Here is a 25,479-nt window from a genome sequence, read left to right as displayed (position 1 = left end):
GCAATCCACACCATCCTCCAGATCATTAAGGAAGATATTGAACAAAACCGGCCCCAGGACCAACCCCTGGGGCACTCCACTTGACACCGGCTGCCAACTAGACATGGAGCCATTGATCACTACCCGTTGAGCCCGACAATCTAGCCAACTTTCTACCCACCTTATAGTCCATTCATCCAGCCCATACTTCTTTAACTTGCTGACAAGAATACTGTGGGAGACCATGTCAAAAGCTTTGCTAAAGTCAAGAAACAATACATCCACTTCTTTCCCTTCATCCACAGAACCAGTAATCTCATCATAGAAGGCGATTAGATTAGTCAGGTATGACCTTCCCTTGGTGAATCCATGTTGACTGTTCCTGATCACTTTCCTCTCATGTAAGTGCTTCAGGATTGATTCTTTGAGGACCTGCTCCAGGATTTCTCCGGGGACTGAGGTGAAGCTGACTGGCCTGTAGTTCCCAGGATCCTCCTCCTTCCCTTTTTTAAAGATTGGCACTACATTAGCCTTTTTCGAGTCATCTGGGATTTCCTCGTTCGCCACGAGTTTTCAAAGATAATGGCCAATGGCTCTGCAATCACAGCCGCAAATTCCTTTAGCACTCTCAGATGCAACACGTCCGGCCCCATGGACTTGTGCACCTCCAGCTTTTCTAAATAATCCCTAACCACCTCTTTCTCCACAGAGGGCTGGCCATCTACTCCCCATGCTGTGATGCCCAGCGCAGCAGTCTGGGAGCTGACCTTGTTAGTGAAGACAGGCAAAAAAAGCATTGAGTACATTAGCTTTTTCCACATCCTCTGTCACTAGGTTGCCTCCCTCATTCAGTAAGGGGCCCACACTTTCCTTGGCTTTCTTCTTGTTGCCAACATACCTGAAGAAACCCTTCTTGTTACTCTTGACAGCTCTTGCTAGCTGCAGCTCCAGGTGCGATTTGGCCCTCCTGATTTCATTCCTACATGCCCGAGCAATATTTTTATACTCTTCCCTGGTCATATGTCCAACCTTCCACTTCTTGTAAGCTTCTTTATGTTTAAGATCCACTAGGATTTCATCGTTAAGCCAAGCTGGTCGCCTGCCATATTTACTATTCTTTCGACACATCGGGATGGTTTGTCCCTGTAACCTCAACAGGGATTTCTTGAAATACAGCCAGCTTTCCTGGACTCCTTTCCCCTTCATGTTAGTCCCCCAGGGGATCCTACCCATCCGTTCCCTGAGGGAGTCGAAGTCTGCTTTCCTGAAGTCCAGGGTCCGTATCCTGCTGCTTACCTTTCTTCCCTGTGTCAGGATCCTGAACTCAACCAACTCATGGTCACTGTCTCCCAAATTCCCATCCACTTTTGCTTCCCCCACTAATTCTTCCCGGTTTGTGAGCAGCAGGTCAAGAAAAGCTCCCCCCCAGTTGGCTCCTCTAGCACTTGCACCAGGAAATTGTCCCCTACGTTTTACAAAAACTTCCTGGATTGTCTATGCACCGCTGTATTGCTCTCCCAGCAGATATCAGGAAAATTAAAGTCACCCATGAGAACCCGGGCATGCGATCTAGTAGCTTCTGCGAGTTGCCGGAAGAAAGCCTCATCCCTCTGGTCCAGTGGTCTATAGCAGACTCCCACCACTACATCACTCTTGTTGCTCACACTTCTAAACTTAATCCAGAGACACTCAGGTTTTTCTGCAGTTTCATATCAGAGCTCTGAGCAGTCATACTGCTCCCTTACATACAGTGCTACTCCCCCACCTTTTCTGCCCTGCCTGTCCTTCCTGAACAGTTTATAACCATCCATGACAGTACTCCAGTCATGTGAGTTATCCCACCAAGTCTCTGTTACTCCAATCACGTCCTAATTCCTTGACAGCACCAGGACCTCCAGTTCTTCCTGCTTGTTTCCAAGGCTTTGTGCATTTGTATATAAGCACTTGAGATAACCTGCTGATCACCCCTCACAGACGTTCCTGCCTGTGCTTCCTCCCGGTATCCCGCTTTCCCACTTACTCAGGGCTTTGGTCTCCTTCCCCCGGTGAACCTAGTTTAAACCTCCTCACTAGGTTAGCCACCCTGCTCGCAAAGATGCTCTTCCCTCTCTTCATAAGGTGGAGCCCGTCTCTGCCCCAGCACTCCTCCTTCATGGACAGAAAGTAATTCATCCTACATAGAAATCAATGAGAGGCCTTGGAACTTAAGTATGGATTTTATGCAAGTTTCATTATGTATATTTACTAATCATCTTTGGTAAATGTAATCTGGTATAAACTTGTATTCTAGAGGTTGGGAGCCCTAAATTCTGTTCACCACTCTGCAATTGACTTACTCTTCTGTGATCAGGCAAATAAGTCTTGCTGTGCCTTACTTTCCCCTTTTAAAATGGGGAAAATAATCACCTTTGTAAAACATTCTCATTCTCTGGTGAAAGCTGCTGTCTGCGCTTTCTTTATTTCTGTAATTAGAGCTGCCGTAGATACTTGCATCTCTGTCCCTGAAAAATGATAATCCTCTCATTTCACTTTCACTTCCACTTCCCTGCTGCTACCCTGTATTTTCAAGTTGGAGCATGGTTTTGAGAAGGTGAAGTTTAGGTGGGATGGACCTGAGGTCAGGACAGGCAGATGATCTGAGGGAATGATGGGATCTACGAGGGGCTTGAAGCATGGAAGGGACATACGGGCACTGAGATATTCCTGAAACCATTCTGACAATAATATAAAATTTAGCTGGAAGCCTTAAGTGTAATGAAACTTAAAAAAAAACAAAAAACCCTTCAGTGTCTTTAATGCTTTTCCCATTCATTTCAATGCAGACTAAGTTTCTTCCTATCCTAACTTCTCCTGCTTCTTAGGGTAGGTCTACGTTACCTAAGCGATATCTAAGTCAATATAACTTATGTGGCTCAGGGGTGTGAAAAAGCCCTCTTCTTCGCGCAATCCCAAGCAACACAAGTTGCACGCTGTCCACACTGGCACTATGTTTCCTGCTGACATAGCTTCTGCTTCTCGCTAAGGTGGAGTAACTATGCCGATGGGAGACATCGGCATCGCGCATCTTCACCAGATGCACTACAGTGGCACAGTTGCATCGGTACAGCTGTGCCGATGTAGTGCTGTAGTGTAAACTTGCCTTTAGTAAGGACATGGTAGCTGTCATTCAGTGTCCTCTTCTGTAAAATGTAAGGCTTTTTTCCCCAAAAGAAGGCTTTTGTTTTTGACTATGTCCAATTAATTCTGAAGTATCTTGTTTTTGTTAAAGTAATATGTATATATTCACCCCACTACTACCTTCCACTGGTACTGTTGCACAGATTATTAAAATTCAATCACAAACATACCTTTTTTTTTTTTTTTTTTTTTTTTTTTTTGAGTGCTGGATCCTACCTCTTTTCTTAAGAGGTGGGGGAGGTTTTGTAGAGGCAAACCCAAATGAAAATAAAATGTCTTTTCTCTTTCTTTTTTAAAAGGGGAAAGGGATGCTCATGGAACTGCTGGCTGGTGTCACTAAATAAAACCACTGTAATGAGAGCTTTTCCTACAGCCAAATCCTTCACCATTAAGGGCTTTAAAAATCAGCAGATCCTCTTTGAAGCCTATTTACCCTACTTGAGGTAGCTAAGCTAAATAGTTCAGGGTGTGTGTGTGTGCGCGCATAATCACAGGTTCTGAATTCAGTGTTGAGGCATATTTCATTTTTCACAAGCAGAGGAGAAACAAGGCTGGCAGCCCTACTAAAGAGGAATGACTAGACTTTTAAAGACTGCAAGTAGTGTGGAATACAAAGATAGTTGCAGGAAGAAACATGTTCAGAACATGGCTTTCGATCGAAATGATGTGATTGAAAAGATTTATTACGAGCCTCTCATAAGAAGGCCTTCTTCCTCCAGCATGATTTCTGTCTTCCTTCAATTAGGAATGAGTCAGCTCATGCATCCAGCTGGCAATGTTGTCCAATTAACTCTCGAGTCCGGAGGCTGAGGCTAGCCCATGGAACGAGAAATGTACTGCTAGCATTGTCCACCTCCCTTAGGTGTATGCAACATGTACTGTAGACACAAGAAAGGATAGAATCTTGAGGGAGATTCGATTTCAGTGTCTTCAATGATGGGTATCTTCTTGGTTAGGGTGTAGTGAATAGAGGCTGCTTCCATCTACACACAAATTTGAACTGAAACAACAAAAGGTGTGAACTGATAGGTTTAACTGTTTTGGTGCCTGTGCATTGACAATTATTTCAGAATAAAACTTGCAAAAGTTTATTTAGCTGAAGTCAGCTTGTTACCAACCTTAGCGACTGACCTTGGCTAAAATTGATTTAACTATTTTAGGGAGGTGCTACTGTATTTTGAACTGGTATTGGACTGCTCTTGAAGTTTTTCTAGGATATGATAGTACTTCTGTTCTTATTCATCTTAAACTGGGTTTTTCTTTCTGCAGTGCTTCAATGTATCAAAACTGATGACGTCTCATGGAATAAGCACACAAGTATTGTTGACTGCTACAGAATTCAGCTATCTTTGTCCAGCAATTATTAACCAGATTGATGGCAAACACTGCATAATCCATGCAGCTAGTGAAAAGACTGAAAGCCCTCCAAAAAGCTATTCTTTGCAAATAGGTAGGTTTTAATTTCTTTTTAAATTTAGAATAAATCTTACCAACAATCATTCGCACTTGAAATTTGCTTCTTTTTATAGCTAATATAAATATTTAGATTCTAAACTATTATTTTTTCTTAGATACTTGACTTTTCTATATGCTGTACAAAGAGTTCTTTCTAGACACCCTTATCCTGGGGATTTTCTTAGTTATTAACGTCTAAATCAGTGTTTTGAAGAAAGCAAGCATCATCTGATATATTTTGTATTTCTCTTACCAGCTTGGATTGGTGGTCTTATATCAATCTCCATCATCAGTTTTCTTTCTTTATTGGGTGTTATATTGATACCGCTGATGAATCGTGTATTTTTCAAGTTTCTTCTAAGTTTCCTTGTGTCACTGGCTGTTGGGACTCTGAGTGGAGATGCTTTTTTACATCTCCTTCCACATGTAAGTATTTTTTACTCGTATTAAATCATTCATCTTAACTTGAAAAATGTTAGTGAAATATGGCTTTATTACCTTATTATCAATGTCAAGTGCTTTAGGAAACCTACTAACACTTGGTTTGGCTGTCTACCAAACCTACTGGTTTATTGACATTAATGAAAACTTGTATTAACCTAATAAGAAAAAATGATCTACCTTCAAGTAATCTATGTAGAACTGTAGCTGCTGTTTCTGATCTGATTAGGATTCCCCACAACGCATGCAGTTGCACTATCATACATTGGTTTGCAACGTTCTTGTACATTACTCAGTGCCTCACACACAAGTTGCGCTTGTAGATCAGCAATTTAAAATCCTTTCGGTATTTTTTTTTCTTTTCACCCTCTTCCCCTACCTCCTGATTTTTTTTTTTTTTTTTTTTGAGAAATAGAAATAGCTCCATTATCTCTTTCCAGTGTGATGGGAGAGAGATAATTACAACATTCAAATGCTGACATTGCTTATCCTCTGAATGGAGCATCTGAGAAATGCTGGGAACACAACACTTTGAGAGGTTTAATACCAGACCACTTACCCATGTGATGGGGTTGAAGAGACTCAACTTAGGTCAAGAATGGAACTGGACTAGAATCCCTATAAAATTCTGTCTCTAGGGACGTCTATGTGCCGGACTTATAGTACAGGGACAGTCCAACCCTGTGGTACGCTCCATCAGTAAAACTAAGTGTTATGCAGTGAGTTGAAAGCCTTGCTTTCTGTATGTGTAGGTTTTTCCTTACTCCCTTCAGTTAATTATATTGTTGACCTGTTTCTCAGATTCTGGAGGCACTTGGGCCTCTGTGCTTGGGGTGCAAGTATCCTGAAAATCCAGCATGCTTTATTGTATGTTCTTTACTTACAAACCTTATGGAAGACTGGCTTTGTGAAAGCAGTATTCTCAGTGATGCTTGAACCATACTTATGCTGCAATTAAGGGGTTGCTAATATATCTTAACTTGAAAATTTTCAAAAGAAGCAACAAAAGCAGCACTGCTGCTGAGTGCTATACGCTTCTTCATAAGAACCTCCACTAGCACTCTTCTCGTGTACAAAAGTGCTAAGTACTAGCCTTCAGGCCTAAATTCAGCAGTGTCGTAACTGGGACAGGAACTTGGGCGCATATATTAAGGTAGTTGCACTTGCACTGATTTGGCATTTGGTGGGTGGGTACAATAAGAGTAATTCTCTCACACCAGGGAGTGGAGCAGGAAAAGCAGGTCCTGATTAAGAACAGCTCTGACCCTTTTGTCAGGCTGCTTTTCTTTATCTTGCACCCTCCTGAAAGTTGCTTTTTGTGTTCCTGTGTTCCTTGATGTTCAAGATACATTTGTTTTTCACACTTAATGTCCGTTTAGTACAAGCTACACTACTGTAATGTTTACACTAGGGCTGTCAATCGCAGTTAATGCATGTGATTAACTCAAAGTAATCAGGATTAAAAAAATTAATCCCGATTAATCCGTTTTAATTGCACTGATAAACAATAAATACCAATAGAATATGAAACTTACTACGTATTTTTGGATGTTTTTCTACATTTTTAAATATATTGATTTCAGTTACAAAACAGAATGAAAAGTTGACAATGCTCACTTTATATTATTTTTATTACAAATGTTTGCACTGTAAAAATGGCAAACAAAAGAAACATTATTTTTCAATTCACCTCATACAAATACTGAAGTGTAATCTTTTTATCATGAAAGTTTAACTTACAAATATAGAATTATGTACAAAAAAATAACTGCATTCAAAAAATAAAACAATGTAAAACTTTAGAGCCTACAAGTCCACTCAGTCCTACTTCTTGTTCAGCCAATTGCTAAGACAAACAAGATTGTTTACATTTACATGAGATAATGCTGCCTGCTTCTTATTTACAATGTCCCCTGAAAGTGAGAACAGGCATTCGCATGGCACTTTTGTAGTCGGCGTTGTGTGGTATTTATGTGCCAGATATGCTAAACATTTGTATGCCCCTTCATGCTTCGGCCACCATTCCAGAGGACATGCCTCCATGCTAATGATGCTCGCTAAAAAATAATGCTTTAATTAAATTTGTGACTGAACTCCTTGGGGGAGAACTATGTCTTCAGCTCTGTTTTGCCCACATTCTTCCATATATTTCGTGTTATAGCAGTCTTGGATGATGACGCAGCACATGTTCTTCATTTTAAGAACATTTTCACTGCAGGTTTGACAAAACACAAAGAAGGTACCATGTGAGATTTCTAAAGATAGCTACATCACTCAACCCAAGGTTTAAGAATCTAAATTGCCTTCCAAAATCTGAGAGGGACGAGATGTAGAGCATGCTTTCAGAAGCAACATTCTGATACAGAAACTACAGAACCCGAACCACCAAAAAAGAAAATCCACCTTCTGCTGGTCACATTTGACTCAGATGGTGAAAATGAACATGCATCGGGTCCGCACTGCTTTGGATGGTTATCGAGCACAACCAGTTATCAGCATGGACGCATGACCTCTGGAACGGTGGTAGAAGCGTGAAGGGACATATGAATCTTTAGGGCATCTGGTACATAAATATCTTGCAGCGCTGGCTACAACAGTGCTATGCAAAGGCCTGTTCTCGCTTTCAGGGGACATTGTAAATAAGAAGCAGGCAGTATTATCTCCTGCAAATATAAACAAACTTGTTTGTCTGAGCAATTGGCTGAACAAGAAGTAGGACCGAATGGACTTGTAGGCTCTAAAGTTTTACATTTTTATTTTTTGAATGCAGTTATTTTTTGTACATAATTCTACATTTGTAAGTTAAACTTTCCTGATAAAGAAATTACACTACAGTACTTGTAGTAGGTGAATTGAAAAATACTATTTCTTTTGTTTTTTACAGTGCAAATATTTATAATCAAAAATAAATATAAAGTGAGTACTGTACATTTTCTATGCTGTGTTGTAATTGAAATAAATATATTTAAAAATGAAAATATCCAAAACTATTTAAAGAAATGGTATTCTATTATTGTTTAACAGTGCGATTCATCGTGCAATTAATTTTTTTTAACTGCTTGACATCCTTAGTTTACACTCATTTTCCAACCCACTTACACTGTGCTATTGCATTTGATCCAGAGTGTTTTATGGGAGTTGTACCATGCTTATATAAGGTCTGAATCTGGACCTCAGGGGATTTCCTCTTTCATACTGGACAAGAAACTATACTTAGGAATGCATTGGGGCTTTTTAGGGGAATGCACCTCTACCTCAAAATTTGACCTAAGGAATTAAATCTGGTCAGAAACTCTAGATTTGTGTATCTGCATCTGGAAAATTTACTACTATACAACTGAGAGTGAAAATGAGTAAATTTATCATTGTTATCAAATTTTTCCCTTATGATTTTGTCTTGTTCAAATAGGTGTCATTTTATTCTCTCTGCATGCCCTCCACTCCCACTCCCCCGCCTCCCCCAAAAAGCGCAAAAAAATGCAAAATAACTTTCACACTCCTATCAAGACTACTTTGGGAATAGAGTTGACTTGTTTAACTGCTGCCCTAGATCCAACATACCTGGCAAAAAAATGGGAGAGGGAATAGTTTGATTTTTAGTGCTAAACAGTCGTCTTTTTAGAGCACTTATAATGCAATACCTAGATTTTTGTTTTCCCCGATATTAAAATTCAGTCTCCATAATGGTGCTTCTGTCAGATGGTTTATTCATTATACACCCTTGGATTCACCTTAACACTAATCTGCCTGAGTTGTGGGATCTTTTTTTAGCTAGCAGATTATTTTGATCCTTTCTGCTCTATTTAACCAGTGATTTATTTATTGTCATAGGAAGTGAATGCCATTTACTGTTTCAAAACATAAATTTAATCAACGTGTACATTAAACAAAATTACTGTTGCTGCCACCTCAAAAAATATATTGGCAGCAGAATTTTCTGGAATAAGACAAACTCATGAAAAAGTTAAGCAGAAGTCCTTCTCTCCTGCCCTGAAAGCTGCCCAACTTTGGTTCAAGTAGCCTCCCAATGGGGGAGAGCCCCAGAGATGGGGTCCTCTGAGAGCAGGCAAAGGCTTGGGTCACTATTGTGTGGTCTGTATTAGAAAGGAATGTTCCTAGCTTCTTTGTCAGCTATAGATGAGGCAGTAAAAATGGTGGTCTGGGCCACCACTACTAGCTGAGGATTTAGCAAGAGCATCCTAATGTTGCAAACCATTCTAATGAAAGGTGCATATGCACACTTGGTAGAGGGTGATGGCTGGGTCTGCATGTACTCTTTAAATATTTCCCTTTACCCACAAACATCACAGCCGTTTAATCCATTTTGAGTTGTTTTCATTTATAGTTCTTTCTCACATTTAAGAAAGTAATAAGATTTGTCTCTGGAATCAATAAAAATGAGCCACAGAGCACCTTTCAGTTTTTTCTTCTGTTGTACTGAAATTTATTCTGAATTAGTGGAACTTGAATGTTTTTTTTTTTTTTTTTTTTTTTAATTTCCCTTAGTCTCATGGAAATCATCACCATCACCACGAGAAACTTTTACTTGAACAAAATAAAGATGCCCTGTTCAAGCATCTTGTCTTTCAAAGTGTAGAAGAAACTGCTTATTTGGATTCCACATGGAAAGGACTGACAGCCCTTGGAGGCCTGTATTTCATGTTTCTAGCTGAGCATTTGATCACTTTAATTAAGCAGTTTAAAGACAAGAAGAAAAAGGTAGGGAAATTACATTTTTGAAGCCTCATTGCACTATGTAATAGTTGTGTCTGTGGATATTAAAATTAGTCTTTTGTAGAGAGCAGCTTGTTGATTAGATTTGGTAGCTAATGAGGAATGTGCTCACAACTCAATTTTTGCTTATAAGTCTATAGTACTATACTTTGGGTGATCCTAACCATCTTTCGTCCTTCAGAGTAGACATGTATTTATATTCCTAAAAAGAATTCTGTTAACTGTTTTCTTGCACAAGCAGATAATTCAGTCTGCATCTTTCAGTTGTTTACCTTGAAGTTACAGTGAAAGACCTGATTTACAGTGAGTGCCATCTTAAAACAACAAAAACCACATCATTCTCCTCCTCCTCCCTCCAAAAATCCCAGTGGTTACTATATTGGGATTGTTATGGTAGTCCTTACACTTACATCATTGGTGTTATTCCTATTCTAACTACTGTGGGTGTAAATGTTATTTTACAAAATGGTGCCCACTGTAGCAAGCTGCATAGTGTAAAAATGGGTAAGAAATCATAGAATAGCAGGGTTGGAAGGGACCTCAGGAGGTCATCTAGTCCAACCCCCTGCTCAAAGCAGGACCAATCCCCAATTTTTGCCCCAGATCCCAAATGGCCCCCTCAAGGATTGAACTCACAACCCTTGATTTAGCAGGCCAGTGCTCAAACCACTGAGCTATCCCTCCCTCCAATACTCATGAGGTTGGCAGGATCAGTCTCCATAACTACAGCTAAAGTTCTTTGCTCTTTGCAAGGTACCTCTGGGCAAATAGTTCCCAGGCAGAGCAGATGCTTGGTTTTCATCATGTTTTAAAGAGACATTTGTTTAAAATTTGAGTGTGCATTAAACACTACAATAGGGAAAAAATTGGCATTTTGTGAGGCTTTAGAAGTGTTTCAAGTATAAAATGGAACTATAGTTACTGTGTAATTCTGTATAAATCCTTATGCCTGCTCATTGTGACATTTTTTTTCCCTCTGTACCCTAGCTAATTCTTTGCCTTTTTACTCTACTTCTTACTCTGCTTCTGCTGACGTTCTAGTCATCTTCCTGATTATGTATTCTTTGGATATCTCCATGCTGTCCTCTTGATTTTCATGCTGCATAATTTTATAAATATACTGTGTATTGCTCATGTATATCCTGAAAAATAAGTAAAATATTTATAACTTCAATTTTTCTTTTGGAGTCAGAAAAAAAATGAAGATGCAGAAAGTAAGAAGTTTTCAACAAATGAAGAAAAATTAGATGCAGATTATCGTAAGTCTTAGTAATACTACTGCACAATTGTATCAATCAAAAGGGTAAAGAATCTTTTCTATGCTATTGAAGGCTCATTGATCCTTTCACTTACTGTTGACTGGATCACTGTGTAGCTAGGTTAATTAAATCTTTCCTGAAACAAAATCTTGATACACGTTGGTATGCAGAGGATTGACCCTAAGTAAGTTGATTTTTAACCTTTTTTTAATGTTGATAGGGGTTCGAAGTAGTCCATGTGTTTTCTGAATTTTTAAGCTTCTACTCTTGTGATACAGGATTGAGCACTGGAAATCAAAACTGTTCTGTTTAAGCCCTTCTGTCTACAGAAGTTTAAGATGCTTATGCATCTACCAATTTCTAGACTAATAGTACCTGTAACTCTATGGAGGAAGGATTTTTAAGAGTCCCTGTGTCAAATCTGGTATCAAAACGTAAGCACTCAAGCTTACATATTTCAAATACCCGAGGATTTGATTTTCAGAAGGGCTGAGCACCCACAATTCGAGATGAAGTTAATTGGGGAGAGGGAAGCTGCAGGTATTCAGCATTTCTCCAAATCAGACCATTAATGAAAACACCTTAAAAATTTCATGGAACAAGAGTGCCACCAAACGTCCAGATCTTCTGGTACAAGTTTACAATAAAACATTGAGCTTTTTGATTTTTATAGGCTGATTTCAGTAGTGTGTGTGCTCGGCTACTGAAATATCCACTATGATAAGCACTTGGATTGTAAGGTAGGTGTAAACAGGGCTTGTGTGTGTGTGATATATTAACATTAAGTAATCTCATTCTGGGTTTTAAATTACAGTGTGATCAAAATACCTCATTCTCAGCAAGAGTGAGATTAAAGCAATTCTGAGGTGAAAATATAATTATAAAATGTCTTGCATATTAGTGTGATTATTTGCTGGAGGGGAGTTCATGTCAAAAATTTGTCCAAGTACAGCAGTGTTCTGTCTGTGAACAAATATGCACCTCCTTGGTGAAAGCCCACTGAAGTTGGTGGATTGAAAGCATAGATGAAGTTGACTTATGCCCCTTTGCCTCACTCCTTTAAGCCCTGGACTTCATATTCTCTAGTTACCCCATTAGAGGTTTTAAGATGTGCCCTTATATGCCTCTGTTACTTCCTCTGTGGACTTCCTCTCTCTCCTCTTGATCCTATTGCAAGGCTGAATCATATACTCAATTGAAAAAAATAAATGGGGATTTGGGTTTATTTCTGTTTCTATGTTCAGGGTTAGAAGGGTTACTTTCACTTTTACTGCTTTAACTCGTTTTTCAGACTCTTGAGCAAAACACCATCTCAGAAGCATTTCTTGGAATCAAAATGTATGAACTGCTCCACCGAGTAGAACAGTACCAAAATAGTCAGTTTAAAAAAGGAACTTTGTTCAGTTTGCAGGGACCCCAAATCGCATGGGTGTATCTCCTGCAATCATATTATATGGAGACAGCACTTTTTATCTGTAGTTAACAGGAGATGTTGTTTCTGGCATGATAAATTATCTCTGGCTTCTTTTAACTGTATTTTTTTCTCCAATTTTCTGTCTCTTGTTTTTTAAGCACCTCAAGCATCTAACACTGACTAGAACTACCAGAATACTAATATTCTCTATTTGATTCGACAGAACCCCAGACTCTCCTGAAAATACATAAAAGCTCATATGTTGGCTTAGTGTTGCATGCCATACATGATCCTGTAGCCTCAAACAGAACTCTTCTATATCTGATTGTCTGCATAGGTATCACAGTGGAATTTGGTTTTACTGATCCCCATTTGTAGTTTTTATGTGGCTATATGGAGCATATCATATTTTGCAGAAACCAGTTCCCATTGGTGCTGAGGTCAATGGGATTTTTATTTCAGGATTATATTGCAAATTACGTTTTTTGTTTTGTTTTTTTCCCCCAAAGACACAAGAATTGTCCTCTTTCAGTGTCACTCACTGCAGGTAAAGAAGTTAACTGAAGTGCCAGTTAGAGCCAATTCTTAACTTAACTGACCTATCTTGACATTAAATGTTTAATACAACTTGCTATGTCCTTCTGTATTGCATACTTTCCTTCTGTGCATATGTCTGACTATTTTTTGGAAGTTCAGACTTCCGGATTTTTATGTAGTGATCAATTACATCTATATCATCACAAAGTGCCAGAATTGATCCTTATATTATAACTTCTCTGATTTTGGTGGCTTATAATTCAGCCTAAAATTCATTAAAAGTACATACAATGTGATTTCAGACTTTTTTTAATTTTCAAAACAATTGGGCTACAAGTCAAACTGTGCAAGTTTAAAAAATAAAAACTGTACACATTTGTGCCTAAGAAAAATAGTTCAAAAACTAGCAAATGATTTAATATGTGATATGGTATAATCTATTGTTGCTATAAAAATAATATATTTTATCAGCTGAAAGAAGTTAGATCACCGCAGTATAACTTGTGAAGATTTTGTTTTTTGGAAATGAGTCTTTAGAGACGAGTTAGGAGTTAAGACTTTTTTTATATATATAATTTTGTAACATTTCTGTAGAATTTCATGGTGAGTTTAGGGAAATTTGAGATGATATTTAAAAGGAAACTATTGTGGTAAGTCATTCAAAATATTGCCATACTTAGTCACAGTGGAAGAAGGTGTCCGTCTCAATTCTGAATTTATTTGCTTTTCTCTTATTGTAACGTAACATTGTATGTGATTTATTTTTATGTACAGTTATGTAGTCTTATTTATTTTATTATTTACAAGGGCCTGAAGGTTACTTAGGGACAGAGTCACAAGATCCATCACACTTCATTTCTCAGCAACCTGTGGTACAAGAAGAAGAAGAAGTCATGATAGCTCATTCCCATCAAGAGGAAACAGACAATGAATATGTATCCAGGGGGTGTAGAAACAAATGCCATTCTCATTTACATGACACTCTTGGACAGTCAGATCATCTGAGTCACCATCATCATGACTACCATCATATTCTGCATCACCATCATACCCAGAATCATCATCCACACAGCCACAGTCAGCGCTACTCACGCGAAGAGCTGAAGGATGCTGGGATAGCTACTCTAGCCTGGATGGTGATTATGGGTGATGGACTACACAACTTCAGTGATGGCTTAGCAATCGGTAAGTGTTTATACAATACTTTTGCCTTCTCATGTTATAACAGCAAGGTAAAATTGTTCCTCTGCTGCCACTTAACTTCTAGCGAGAGGATATCAGATAAGAGTCTTGCCATAATAAATTAGCCAGTGATCTGCTAGTGGGTTTTGAATTGATCAGTCAAGGTTACAGATTGGAAACCTGGATAGCTAGTGCGAAACAGTAAACCATAACTTATTCGTTGCAACTGAGAAAGGTATAAGGATAATGACCAGATAACAGAAAAGACATTTCTTAAAGAAACAGACAATGGGAAGTTATAAATATTGCTTTAATTATTTTACACCCAAAAGATCAGACCAAGATTTTCAAAACTAGGAGCCTAAAGATAGGCACCTAAATTCATGATTTAGTTACTTAAGTAGTTGGCCTCACGTTTCAAAAGTGCTGGGCACCGAGCAGCATCCACTGATTTCAGGCTTGATGTTAATTCTCCCTATGCTGTGTTCATAAAAATAGGTGATCCCATGTCTTCACTCCTATAGCCTGTCTATGTAGTCTCCAGTTTTCATTTTAATCAGGTCATCGTCTTTCATATTTTTCCTCAAGCTTCATTGACCTTCACCAAGATCAGGATTCATACTTTAAATGTCCAGAGCCCCTAAGGAAGGGGTTCCTAAACTTTTTGACTGAATGTTTAGTGTATATCCTGTGACTTTTTTTTTTTTTTTTTTTTTAAACCATAGCTTGTCTAAAGGTATAACAGTATCTCCTCTTCCTGCATGGTTTGTTCGTGTACCTATTCCTTCTCTCATGCATGTTTTATTCCTTCAGTTCTGTGATACTGGAATGCTGTAGCTGTTTTGGAAAGATTTAATGAGCTATTCACAAAAGCCGTATATGCAGCACGGCATTTTGGGCATTAGACAAGTGAGATCAGGTTGGCTGTCCCCTACCTTTCTCTAGCAAGATGGATAATGAGAATTCTGGATGTAAAGTAAGATGGTGATGGGAGGGAAATTTTTTTTTTTTTTAAATGAGCAGTCAACACCAACAAGTCAAGATCATGAAAGACTAACAACAGTTTTCTAGATGTGCTCATTGCTCTACAGATGTTGGATTCATTTTTAATGTAGGGTCAGTTGCAACAATGCACTGTAGTCCGTTCAAGGACAGTAGCTTTACTATAAATCACATTGCAGGGCTGAATTCCTTTTTCTTGTCTGCATGAGGAAGGGATACAATAAGTGATAGTATATAAGTATTTCTTTGGACTTCAGAATAATGATGTGAACAAACATAGATTCTGTATCCAATTCATAATATAATGTGATGAGAGCTTCTGATATAACCTTTTTCTAAAATAAAAATTGGACCATCGAATCTAAATTTTCCAGCTTATCAGTAGTGAAAACGTGGTAGGAAAAATAAGAGGATTTGCATGTAATAAAAGCCAAGAAGAATCAATTTTCCTAAGTATATGTGAGAGAGATTTGGGAAAGGATGGATTTGGTGGACTTGCAGTAAAATACAAGGGAAGGCTAATATCACCTGTAACAAATGAGACCAGCCAATTTAGTAAGGCCTCATTAACTGATTCATCTAGACCAGAGGTGGGCAAACTGCGGTCCACGGGTAACATCCGGCCTGCGGGCCCCTCCTGCCCAGCCTTTGAGCTCCCGTCTGGGGAGGCTAGCCCCCAGCCCCTCCCCTGCCATCCGCCCTTCCCCGCAACCTCAGCTTGCCGTGCCGCCAGAGCTCTGGGCGGTGGGACTGTGAGCTCCTGCCGGGCAGCGTGGCTGCGAGAGCCACCGGCTTACCCCACTGCTCTAAACTGTGCAGTTTGACTGTGTGGTTGGCTTTGGTTGGGCGGCGTGGCTGCCAGTACTGGTGCTCTGAGTGGCATGGTAAGGGAGCAGGGGGGTTGGATAAGGGCAGGGGCTCCCGGAGGCAATCGGGGGACAGGGAGCAGGGGGGCAGTTGGATGGGTGGAGGTTCGGGGGGATAGGGGGAATGGTCAGGGGATGGGGAATGGGGGATTGGATAGGTGTCAGAGTCCTGCGGGTCCTGTTGGGGGCAGGGGTGTGGATAGGGGAGGGGGCAGTCAGGGAGCAGTGAATGCATCCGATGAAGTGAGCTGTCGCTCACGAAAGCTTATGCTCAAATAAATTTGTTAGTCTCTAAGGTGCCACAAGTACTCCTTTTCTTTTTGCATTCTTCCAGTTTTCCACTTTGAAAAACATCATCACCCTGGCAGAAGCTGGGCCACAGGCAGTTTGCTACCACCAGCCCTCCACCCACACACACTTATTTTCAGCACCAGTCACCACTGCAATAAAAACTAATATCCATTGGTTCCACGTATGAACCTCTCCCATTTTAACATCTTGTTTTTTTAGAGAGACAAGATAGGTGAGGTAATGTCTTTTATTGGACCAACTTCTGTTGTTGACAGACAAGCTTTCGAGCTTACACAGAGCTGCTCTTCAGGTCTGGGAAAGGTCTTTGTTTGTTGTTAATAGAATTATACAGCCTTACCGGAAGCCTTGAAAATCCCTAATCAGATTTTAGGACCTGGTGTCTGCCTTTTCAGTTCCATTTATATGTATGTTCATAAATTTTATATAACAGTTAGGGGTCAATATTGCCTTTGTGTTATCTTTCATCCACTTAAGACTTTAATAAACCATGGTACAGGCCTTGACAAAAGACATTATGCAAATAGAGCTTTGAATACATCCTGGGCTTCTCCTTCAAAAATTGATAAAATACACTCTGTATAAACTATTTCTTGCAAGTAGCAGGAGATGAACCACAAATGTTAAGCTAAGACGTGTCTAAGAATTCAAATTCTTTGGTGTTTATTTGAGCCTTTGATCCGGAAAGAGCTTTCTTGTGATATTTCAAGTATTTCTTGATACAAGCAGGGTTGACACAACCACAAGAATAACTCTCACTATTTCAGTGCTAGATTTATTCAGGACAAAATTTTGTGAAATTGAGCAATATATACTCCTGGGGGAATTCTGCGCCATGATGCGTGTGCAGAGTTCATGTTCCCCGCAGATTTCTTTGCTTCCCTGCAGAAAAATGGTAAATCACTGCAGGGCTGGGGACACCCCAGCCAGTGGCTTCTACCTTGAGCCAGGATTAGCTGCTAGTCCTGGCTGGGCTGGAGGCAGGAGAGGATGGGACTGGGACTTCCCCTTGCAGGCTGGGGCTGTGTCAGACCTACCCCGAGAAATCTCCCCCAGCTGCAGGAAGCTCAGCATCCTTTCCTGCTTCCTGCCCCCATCACTCAGCTGTGAGGGGAGGGGTCACTGTATGGGGAGCTGTTCCCCCATTCACCCAACCTCTGTGCATCTGTATCTCCCATACCCAGACACCCCCTTCCAAGCCTCACCCACTACATCTAGAACCCCCCAGCTCTCCATACCCAAACCCCACCCCATTGAACCTCAACCTGTCCATCTGGAACCCCACCCCTGCACTCACACCACTCCCCACTGAACTCCTTGCACTCAAGCCCTACCCCCCGCACCTCTTGAGCTCCAACATCCAGACTCCCATGCGACTGACTCCCAATTAGCTGCACCCAGACCCCCACCCCTCCAGCACTCGGACCCTCCTGCTGAGACTCCGACACCCAAACCCTTCTCCTGAGCGCCAACCACTTTCACCTGGAAGCCCCGGTAGAGTCCCATTGCCCCTGCACCTGGAACCTCTCCCCTCCCCCTCTCCAACAAGCCTCTGTGCATCCAGATCCCCCCACACCTAGGGGACCCCCCCCCCCCCCCACTGAGCTGTCTGCACCTAGATTGTCCCACGCAGAATCCTCTCACCAAACACCTGGAGCAGCCCACCCCCCTCCCCCCCAATTCCCTTCACACTTGGATCCTGCCTGGTTGAGTCTGCCTGCCCCATACCCGGTGCAGAGCGGCAGGGCCCCAGGGTGTTACTGGGCAGGCTCAGGCCTTGTGCTGTTTCAGGGTTGGGTGCAGCCTCACCACTGAGTCTGTGTCCCTGGGGTGGGGAGGCTGCAGGGTGGTCTTCCACCTTCATGCAACCAGTGGCCTGTGCTTCTCACTGCCATGCTGGAGCCTCTGCATTTATTGATTGACAAATAAAACTTACAGAATTTTAAAATACTGTGTGTAGAATTTTTAAATTTGTTGGTGCAGAATGCTGTCAGGAGTAAATATAGAACTGGCTAGTAAAAATCACATTTTTAATCTACAGCAGCTTGAGTAAAGCGTCGGGTGAAGTTGGTCGATGAAGCACCAATCCTCTGCTTTTTTTGTTTTGGCATTTGAGACCAATGGTAGGTTTTTGCTTTTTAAGAAAAAGTGCTATAAGAGATGGGCTTGAAACAGAAATTACAAGGTTAAATTATTTTGTTATACTGGTTTGACTAGATGATGATTGTCCCTTCTGGTTTTAAAATCTATGACACACAGACACACAAACACTTTCACTTTTCTTTGGAGTTCGGCTGTTTGGCCATTTCTGCCCTAATCGGATATGAACACATACAGCAATGTTTCCAAGCTTGATTTTTTCAACTGTAACATTTTGGGGTTTTTTTTTGTCTTTTCACAGGCGCAGCCTTTACTGAAGGTTTATCTAGTGGATTAAGTACTTCTGTGGCTGTATTTTGCCATGAATTACCCCATGAGTTAGGTAAGACAACACGATATTTTAGTAAAGGATAGCTTGCTAGGAATTTGGGAGACATTAAAGGATAATGCTTTATTTTATCAATGTTTTATTGCATAGCAAACATTTTTCTGAAGTCTTAGGAGGAAATAATTCTAACCAGGATCAGAAGTGTTCACTCAGTTTACAGCTGTTTTTTAAACAGATTATAAAATTCATGAATAGATTTACTATTTAGAATTATTTGCAAATCTCAGAAGTTAAGTTTTTGTTGATCAGATCACTCAGTTTGCAGATATTCAACATGTATTATGTTTAATTACGTGGCATTATTTCTGTTCCTTAATTTGTGTGACTTACGTGTAACTTGTGAATCTTGCAACTGAATATGCAATTTGCAATTGGTTTCTGTCAAATACCTGCTTAACTTGATTTTTGTGTGTGTGCACAGAGGATAATATGGAAGTGCTTGAATATTTGCTGAAAGGGTACTTAGGGTACTCTCAAATATCAAATCAAAATTCACTTTCAAGTTTGAACAAACATTGGTGGATTGCTTTTTCCACTATTATTCAGCTCAAGTTTAGATCTTGCAAAAGATTCCCATCCAAAGTCTAACTTGGGGATGTTGTTTGGAACTCTACATCTTGAGTCTTTCTAGTCAGATTGGATTAATCTGTGTGTGTCTTCCACATAAGAATTTAGATACTACGAGGTTATAGGTTTGGGGCCTGGTATCTGTCACAGAGAAGTCATTAGGAATTGGATTGAGCACTTAGTCTTTTTTATCTCAGTAGAATGAAGCTTGTTTTGTTTACTGAACTAACGGAGGCTGCCCATTGCTTAGAATGTTTCTGTGGATGATTTTAAAAAGGAATCTCATCAAGCCTGTCTTGTCTGGAAATTTGCCTTGACATAGGATTTTACAGGTTGTGGTATAAAATGGTGGGGTTACATAGAGATTAGCAGGGGAGTCGCATCCCCCAGAGAGAAATGGTTTGCAAACATATATATATGTGTGTGTAATAGGTAAACACTACAAAACATGGCAATTTTCTTTACAGTGAGTTTGGAATGGCACAGGGATATTTCCCTACTCTTACCCATTTCAAATTAGCACTGCTGTTAATCATTCTAGTGAAACTGAGATACGTAAGGTCACTTTTATAGAAATTAGTAAAGAAATTCTTAAGCAATGACTGGGCTAGAGTATAAAGTATTTAGAAAAGTCACTGGATAACTGGGTAGAACCATGATGAGAACACATCACATAGCAATTTTTTTTCAAAATCCATTAAAGCCAGTTTGTGGAAAAAATACTTTATACAGTGTTCACTGAGGTTGAATACTGTGGAATACTTCGGTTAAAATGATATACATTATTAAATCAGGTAAGTCCGACAGTATGCATTTTCCAGAATACTAAAAATAAACTAAAAATGTGATCTTGTGCAGGACTAAATTTTCATACTATAGATCGTGGCTATGCAGCAGTTTTCACGTGTTCACTCATTGACTGACCTATTTCCCCATAAATGAACAACTTATTTTCTGGACGAAAACTTTGAAGAAAGCCAATAACAGGCACTAAAATAGTTCCATATATTCTTTCTAGGTGGTGAAAATAAATGTTACTGCGCATGTTACAGTAGTTACATGAGTGGGTGAAAGATACTTTTTTTTTTTCTGCTATAGGAGATTTTGCTGTACTTCTAAAAGCTGGCATGACAGTCAAACAAGCTGTTCTTTATAATGCTCTATCAGCTATGCTAGCATATCTTGGAATGGCAACTGGGATTCTTATTGGTCACTATGCTGACAATGTTTCAATGTGGATATTTGCACTTACTGCTGGCTTGTTCATGTATGTGGCTCTTGTTGATATGGTAAGTATGTAACTAGAACTACTTGCTGTTTACATAACTGAGATTCAGAATCAATACCAAAATCAGTTTGTCATAAAATAGGAAGTGGGTTTCTTTCCTCTTAGAAAACATTGACCACATGTATTACATGTTTCTTAACCTAAAGACTGACACCATTTAATTTGTTCTTAAGGAAGCTTTTCAACATAACTATGGAACACACACAAGTAAATAGACATTAAATTATTGTGAATAGCATAATGTGTTGGAAGTTCCTATTCAAATAATTGAAATTTTATGCCAAACTGGAATATTACTAGAATTTTTTTTCTGCTTAAAGCAAAATTCTCTGGGAATCCACATAACCACATTGTAAAGAATCTCTAGGCACCTCAATGGTGTTGCTTAATTGAGTAAAATTGTTCAGGTTCTGGATTTATTCTGTATGGGAGATATTGGTGGAATGGAACATTAAAGGACAATGGTCTCTGGCAGTAAGTATTGAGGCAAAAACATGAGACATTTAAAAAAAATAACAGTGAGGGGAGGTAGAGATGTTTGTTTTCAGTGAGACATTCCCCCTATGTCAGCCTGTTTCAGTTACTTTTTAATATCAGTTTTATTAGTGATGAAGATGCTGTGGCTGGTGTATTGGATAATGGTACAATGGCCTGGTTGTACACTGTTGGCATGATCCTGAGACATGCTGCACACTTGCAATAAATCTTCAGCACTTCTCTAGATTAAACTGGGACAGTACAAGACTGGAAATTATTCTAATAGGCAGAAATAATGTACAAACTTGTTCTTGTTTCCAGTTTCTAGAACTATATTGTTTATGAAAATCAGATTATATTCTTATTTTTAATTTGTAAATAAGTCATCTATGCACCAATAATATAATTGGAAGGCATTCATTTCATTTGGTATAATTCCTGAAAATAGATGGTGCTGATTAGACCTGTGCAACATCATCACGTTCCAAGGTATGATGAGCTGTTTGGAGGCAGACTCTGATATCCTTACACCTGAGGACTAGACTTTATGCCACAAGTGATGTCACTGAAGTCAGTGGGACTACTCAAGGAGTAAGGGACTACTCCACATGAGTGAGGGGGACAGAATCTGGCCCTTAGCGAACAAGTCAGAATGAGGGATACTATTTATTTTGAAGATGGTAATATTATTATTTTTTTATTTAGGTGCCTGAAATGCTGCACAATGATGCTAGTGATCACGGATGTAGCCGTTGGGGATATTTCCTGTTACAGAATGCTGGAATCCTGTTAGGTTTTGGGATTATGCTGCTTATCTCTGTGTTTGAACATAAAATTGTGTTCAGCATAAACCTATAATTTTGGTTATCTGATGTTGAATTGAAGCTTATAGTAGACATGGTTCTGCTTTTTCTATTAGCTACTGTAAATGAGCTCTAGGCTTTATAAGCTAGGCATTTTTTTTATTGATGTATCTTTTTTTCCAGAAGTAAAACTGAATGGTGTGAACTGTTTACACATAATGCTCAGTATTGTATGAGGTACTATAGATAACTGCGCTAGTCAGACTGCTGCACTGTTACACATGGTAAAAGTGCCAAATCCATAAAGGAGTATCACTTTTTTTACAATTTTTATTTTAAAGTATTGTTCTCTGATTCATTTACTGCATGTAATAATTGTGAGATTTTAGTGTCTTGTACTTTTACCTAAATGGTGCTTGCCTGTATAAACAAGTGAAATGGCCATGTTCTTCTTGTAGTATGAAATGCAAAAATTGTCCACTTTTTCTATTTCAAGAAACAGTGAATACTCTTAACATGTGGGCAGAGTGAGTATTGTAAAACAAAATATTTGAAGAGAGAAATGTAATAAATGGGATATAGCTATCAGCTATTACGGGAGTTACAAATCAGACACATGGCTTATCCAAAGTGTACCCAAGTTGAGTCAAAATATGGAAATTTCATAACAAAGCTTGCTGAAATAATGAAGCTGGAAGATATTGTGTATAATCTATGTACAAGAAAAATTACCAGAACAACAAGCTGAGGCAAAAGGAACAAGAAACATTAACAGCTCTTTTTCGATAAATGGTGTATTTCGTGTGGTGAGATGTGCTATATTTGCATCTGTATAAAACCAAACAAAGAAACTGGGTGAAATCTTGGTTCGGTTGAAGTCAATGGCAAGGCCCCAGTGGCTTCAGTGGGGCCAGGATTTCACCCACAGAACTTACCTGAAAAGTGCTGCTTCTGCTGCCCATGGTGTCTGATCTTGGCTTGGTGCATGTCAGCGGGGTGTCTCCCTTGTAAATATGAAAATGGTAGTACCCATGGGAGATCTGTAAACATTTTGGGGCATCTTGTATACTGCTTGGCCATTTTGTTTATCTTAAATATTCTGAACTCTCTGACATGGCACTAAGAATCTCTCTGCAGTTTTCTTAAATGATGCAGCTCAGCGTTTAAGCCCGTATACTTTCATAAGCAAAGGCATCTAGAAAGAACAAAGTAATTCAAAAACTTTGGCTCAGCCAAACCATGAAATCATGCAGTCTTCTCACAGGTGTGCAGGAAATATGGGAGGTGTGTGTGTGTCCACGGAATAGGGGTGATCATTTGTGGATACCAGCCCTGCAGAAAGACTTTGCTAGATTTCTCTTCAGCTTTTTTCTCTTGTATTACAAGACCAGTAGCTGTTTTTTCCCTTTATCTGTTCTATGGGAATTGGAGAACTTGCATCTGCTCTCCATGTCACTGCGGGCAGCATTCCATAGTACATACTGCTTAGTGCAGTTCCTGCCCTGCCTGCTTTGTCTATGCTGCCCACTGGTGGTGGGTTTTTTTTGTGTAGTTGGAATGGGGATCCTATGTGGAGCTGAAGGGTGTCCTCTGTAGTAGCTTTACCCCTCTGCAGGATCCCACTGTGTATTTCTCCATAGTTTTCCTTCTCTCCATGGTGGTGATTGCTCAGGGCCTTTCCATTTGAGCAGTGTGTTCCAGTTCCTTTTAGCTCATCAGGTTTACGCTTTAGACAAACTTTCTTACTAAAGAGTTGTGTGATGAACATTAACCCTTCCCTCAAATCTCGCTAATGAACATGCTCACTAGCATGTGGTGGAAGAAAGGAAGGTTTGGTATAGTCTTAAATTCTATCATAATTACACCTGAATAATGGAGAAAGCTCCCATTGAGTGCAAAGTCTTTAGTAAGGATGATTGGGTTAGTCAAAATACATTCACTTGACAGAACATTAGTATTCTCTGTTACCATTGTCTGTGCATGCATGTGGTATTTGTGTTATATACTTGAAATGGAAATTCTGAACCTCTTTATCCTTGATCTTGAAGCCAGCTTTCAGAAGCTTATCAAAATAATAAAGTGGCTAACCACTTGGTTTAATTTGAAATTGTCTATTTAGTGTTGCTGGATAGAATGTAGGTTTTAAATGTGGGACTAAAACTTGCCACACTCCGAGGTTTCAGTATCTTCCCCACAGCCCATTTGGACCTAAGTTATGTAATGCAACTTTACATGAATTAATGAGAATAAAAGGAGACGATTCTAATTGCTGGTGGTTAAATTTCTTTTGTATGAATTATACACTCCAAAACAACCTAAAATAGCACTGATCTAAAATTCAGTTCATTCCTCACTTTGTTTTGAATTCTCAAAGAGCCACACATCAGTATTAGAGACACAAGGTGGCTGAAGTAACACCTTTTATTGAACGAATAAAAGATATTCCTTCAACCCCTAATCTCCCTAATTTCCTGGGACGAACACTGCTACAACTACCATGCAATTCTATATATTAATATTGACATCTCGGTACTAATAGAATGTAAAAATGAGGACCAGACCTTGTGGGCTCACCATGGGTCAAGTACAGGGAATCTGAAGTGAGAGCAGCTGGAGGAACTGGTTCCTGGATTGGGAACTACTACATGGAAACATTTTTGTCCCCATTTTTCCACCTTGGGGCATTCCATCACTACAAGCAATTTCTGCAACAGCGCCTAACTGAGAGAAAAAAAGATTCCCAACTGGGTATCTCCATTTGTTCTCCTTTCCTCTGAAGAAAAAGATCTCCCAGTTGTTGGCCCCTTTTGCACTCCAAGGGCCACAAGGAGATTACAACCACCCCCTGTGGTCTCCCTTCCTTTACCAGGAGAGGAAAGGAGAGAGATGAACTCTCTCCAACTCCATAGGTAGTGCCCCAAAATGTCCTACTGATGAAATGTATTTAAATCTTCTAAAATCCAGGATGCTGTATTAGAAATTTCAAAAATTTATGGGAAAAGCTCCTTCCTTGCCCCTTCCCATATTTTATGTTTAACATCACTACACAATTTCCATCCTGAAACAAATAGGTGGGGAGACCAGTGATGTGCCCCTAACCAACTCAACCCACTCTGCATGAGCATACGTGTAGCATTTGATTGCTGGCTGGCTATGGCCCTCTATGGGTAAAAGAACTCCTTTGGGAAACCTTTATTTTGTCTCCATATTTTTCCCCTTGTTGCATTCCATTGCTACAGGCTGATGCAATGCTGCACCTTCCCATTTAATATTAAAGTGATGACAATCTCCAAAATAGATCCGCCCTTGATCTATTTGAACTCCTTGGACTGAGCATTTTGAGATAGCTCCACATGTTTGAAATAGGGCAATCAAGCAATTAAAGACAATCGCAATTAATCATGTGATTAATCGCACTGTTAATAATAGAATACCATTTATTTAAATATTTTTGGATGTTTTCTATATTAAAATATATTGATTTCAATTACAACACAGAAC

The 25,479-nt window shown here is 39.6% G+C and overlaps 1 protein-coding gene across 3 annotated transcripts in view; it reads left to right on the top strand.

Moving 5' to 3' along the window:
* Positions 1 to 24,244, top strand: part of SLC39A6 (solute carrier family 39 member 6) — a 28,872-nt gene extending 4,628 nt beyond the window's left edge. For all 3 annotated transcript variants that reach the window (XM_084619714.1, XM_084619713.1, XM_084619712.1), the window contains exons 3-10: positions 4,426 to 4,606; positions 4,868 to 5,037; positions 9,559 to 9,771; positions 10,979 to 11,045; positions 13,804 to 14,181; positions 18,757 to 18,837; positions 20,509 to 20,699; positions 21,881 to 24,244. In XM_084619714.1, the coding sequence (XP_084475840.1) occupies positions 4,426 to 4,606; positions 4,868 to 5,037; positions 9,559 to 9,771; positions 10,979 to 11,045; positions 13,804 to 14,181; positions 18,757 to 18,837; positions 20,509 to 20,699; positions 21,881 to 22,033 (1,434 nt within the window). In that variant the 3' untranslated portion in view covers positions 22,034 to 24,244. The remainder of the gene's footprint in view (positions 1 to 4,425; positions 4,607 to 4,867; positions 5,038 to 9,558; positions 9,772 to 10,978; positions 11,046 to 13,803; positions 14,182 to 18,756; positions 18,838 to 20,508; positions 20,700 to 21,880) is intronic.
* Positions 24,245 to 25,479: the final 1,235 nt, after the last annotated feature.

Source organism: Lepidochelys olivacea (assembly GCF_965140295.1).
Source record: "Lepidochelys olivacea isolate rLepOli2 genome assembly, chromosome: 2".
Classification (NCBI taxonomy): domain Eukaryota; kingdom Metazoa; phylum Chordata; order Testudines; family Cheloniidae; genus Lepidochelys; species Lepidochelys olivacea.
Note: the sequence above shows the minus strand (reverse complement) of the source record. Positions and strands in the feature narration are given on the sequence as shown.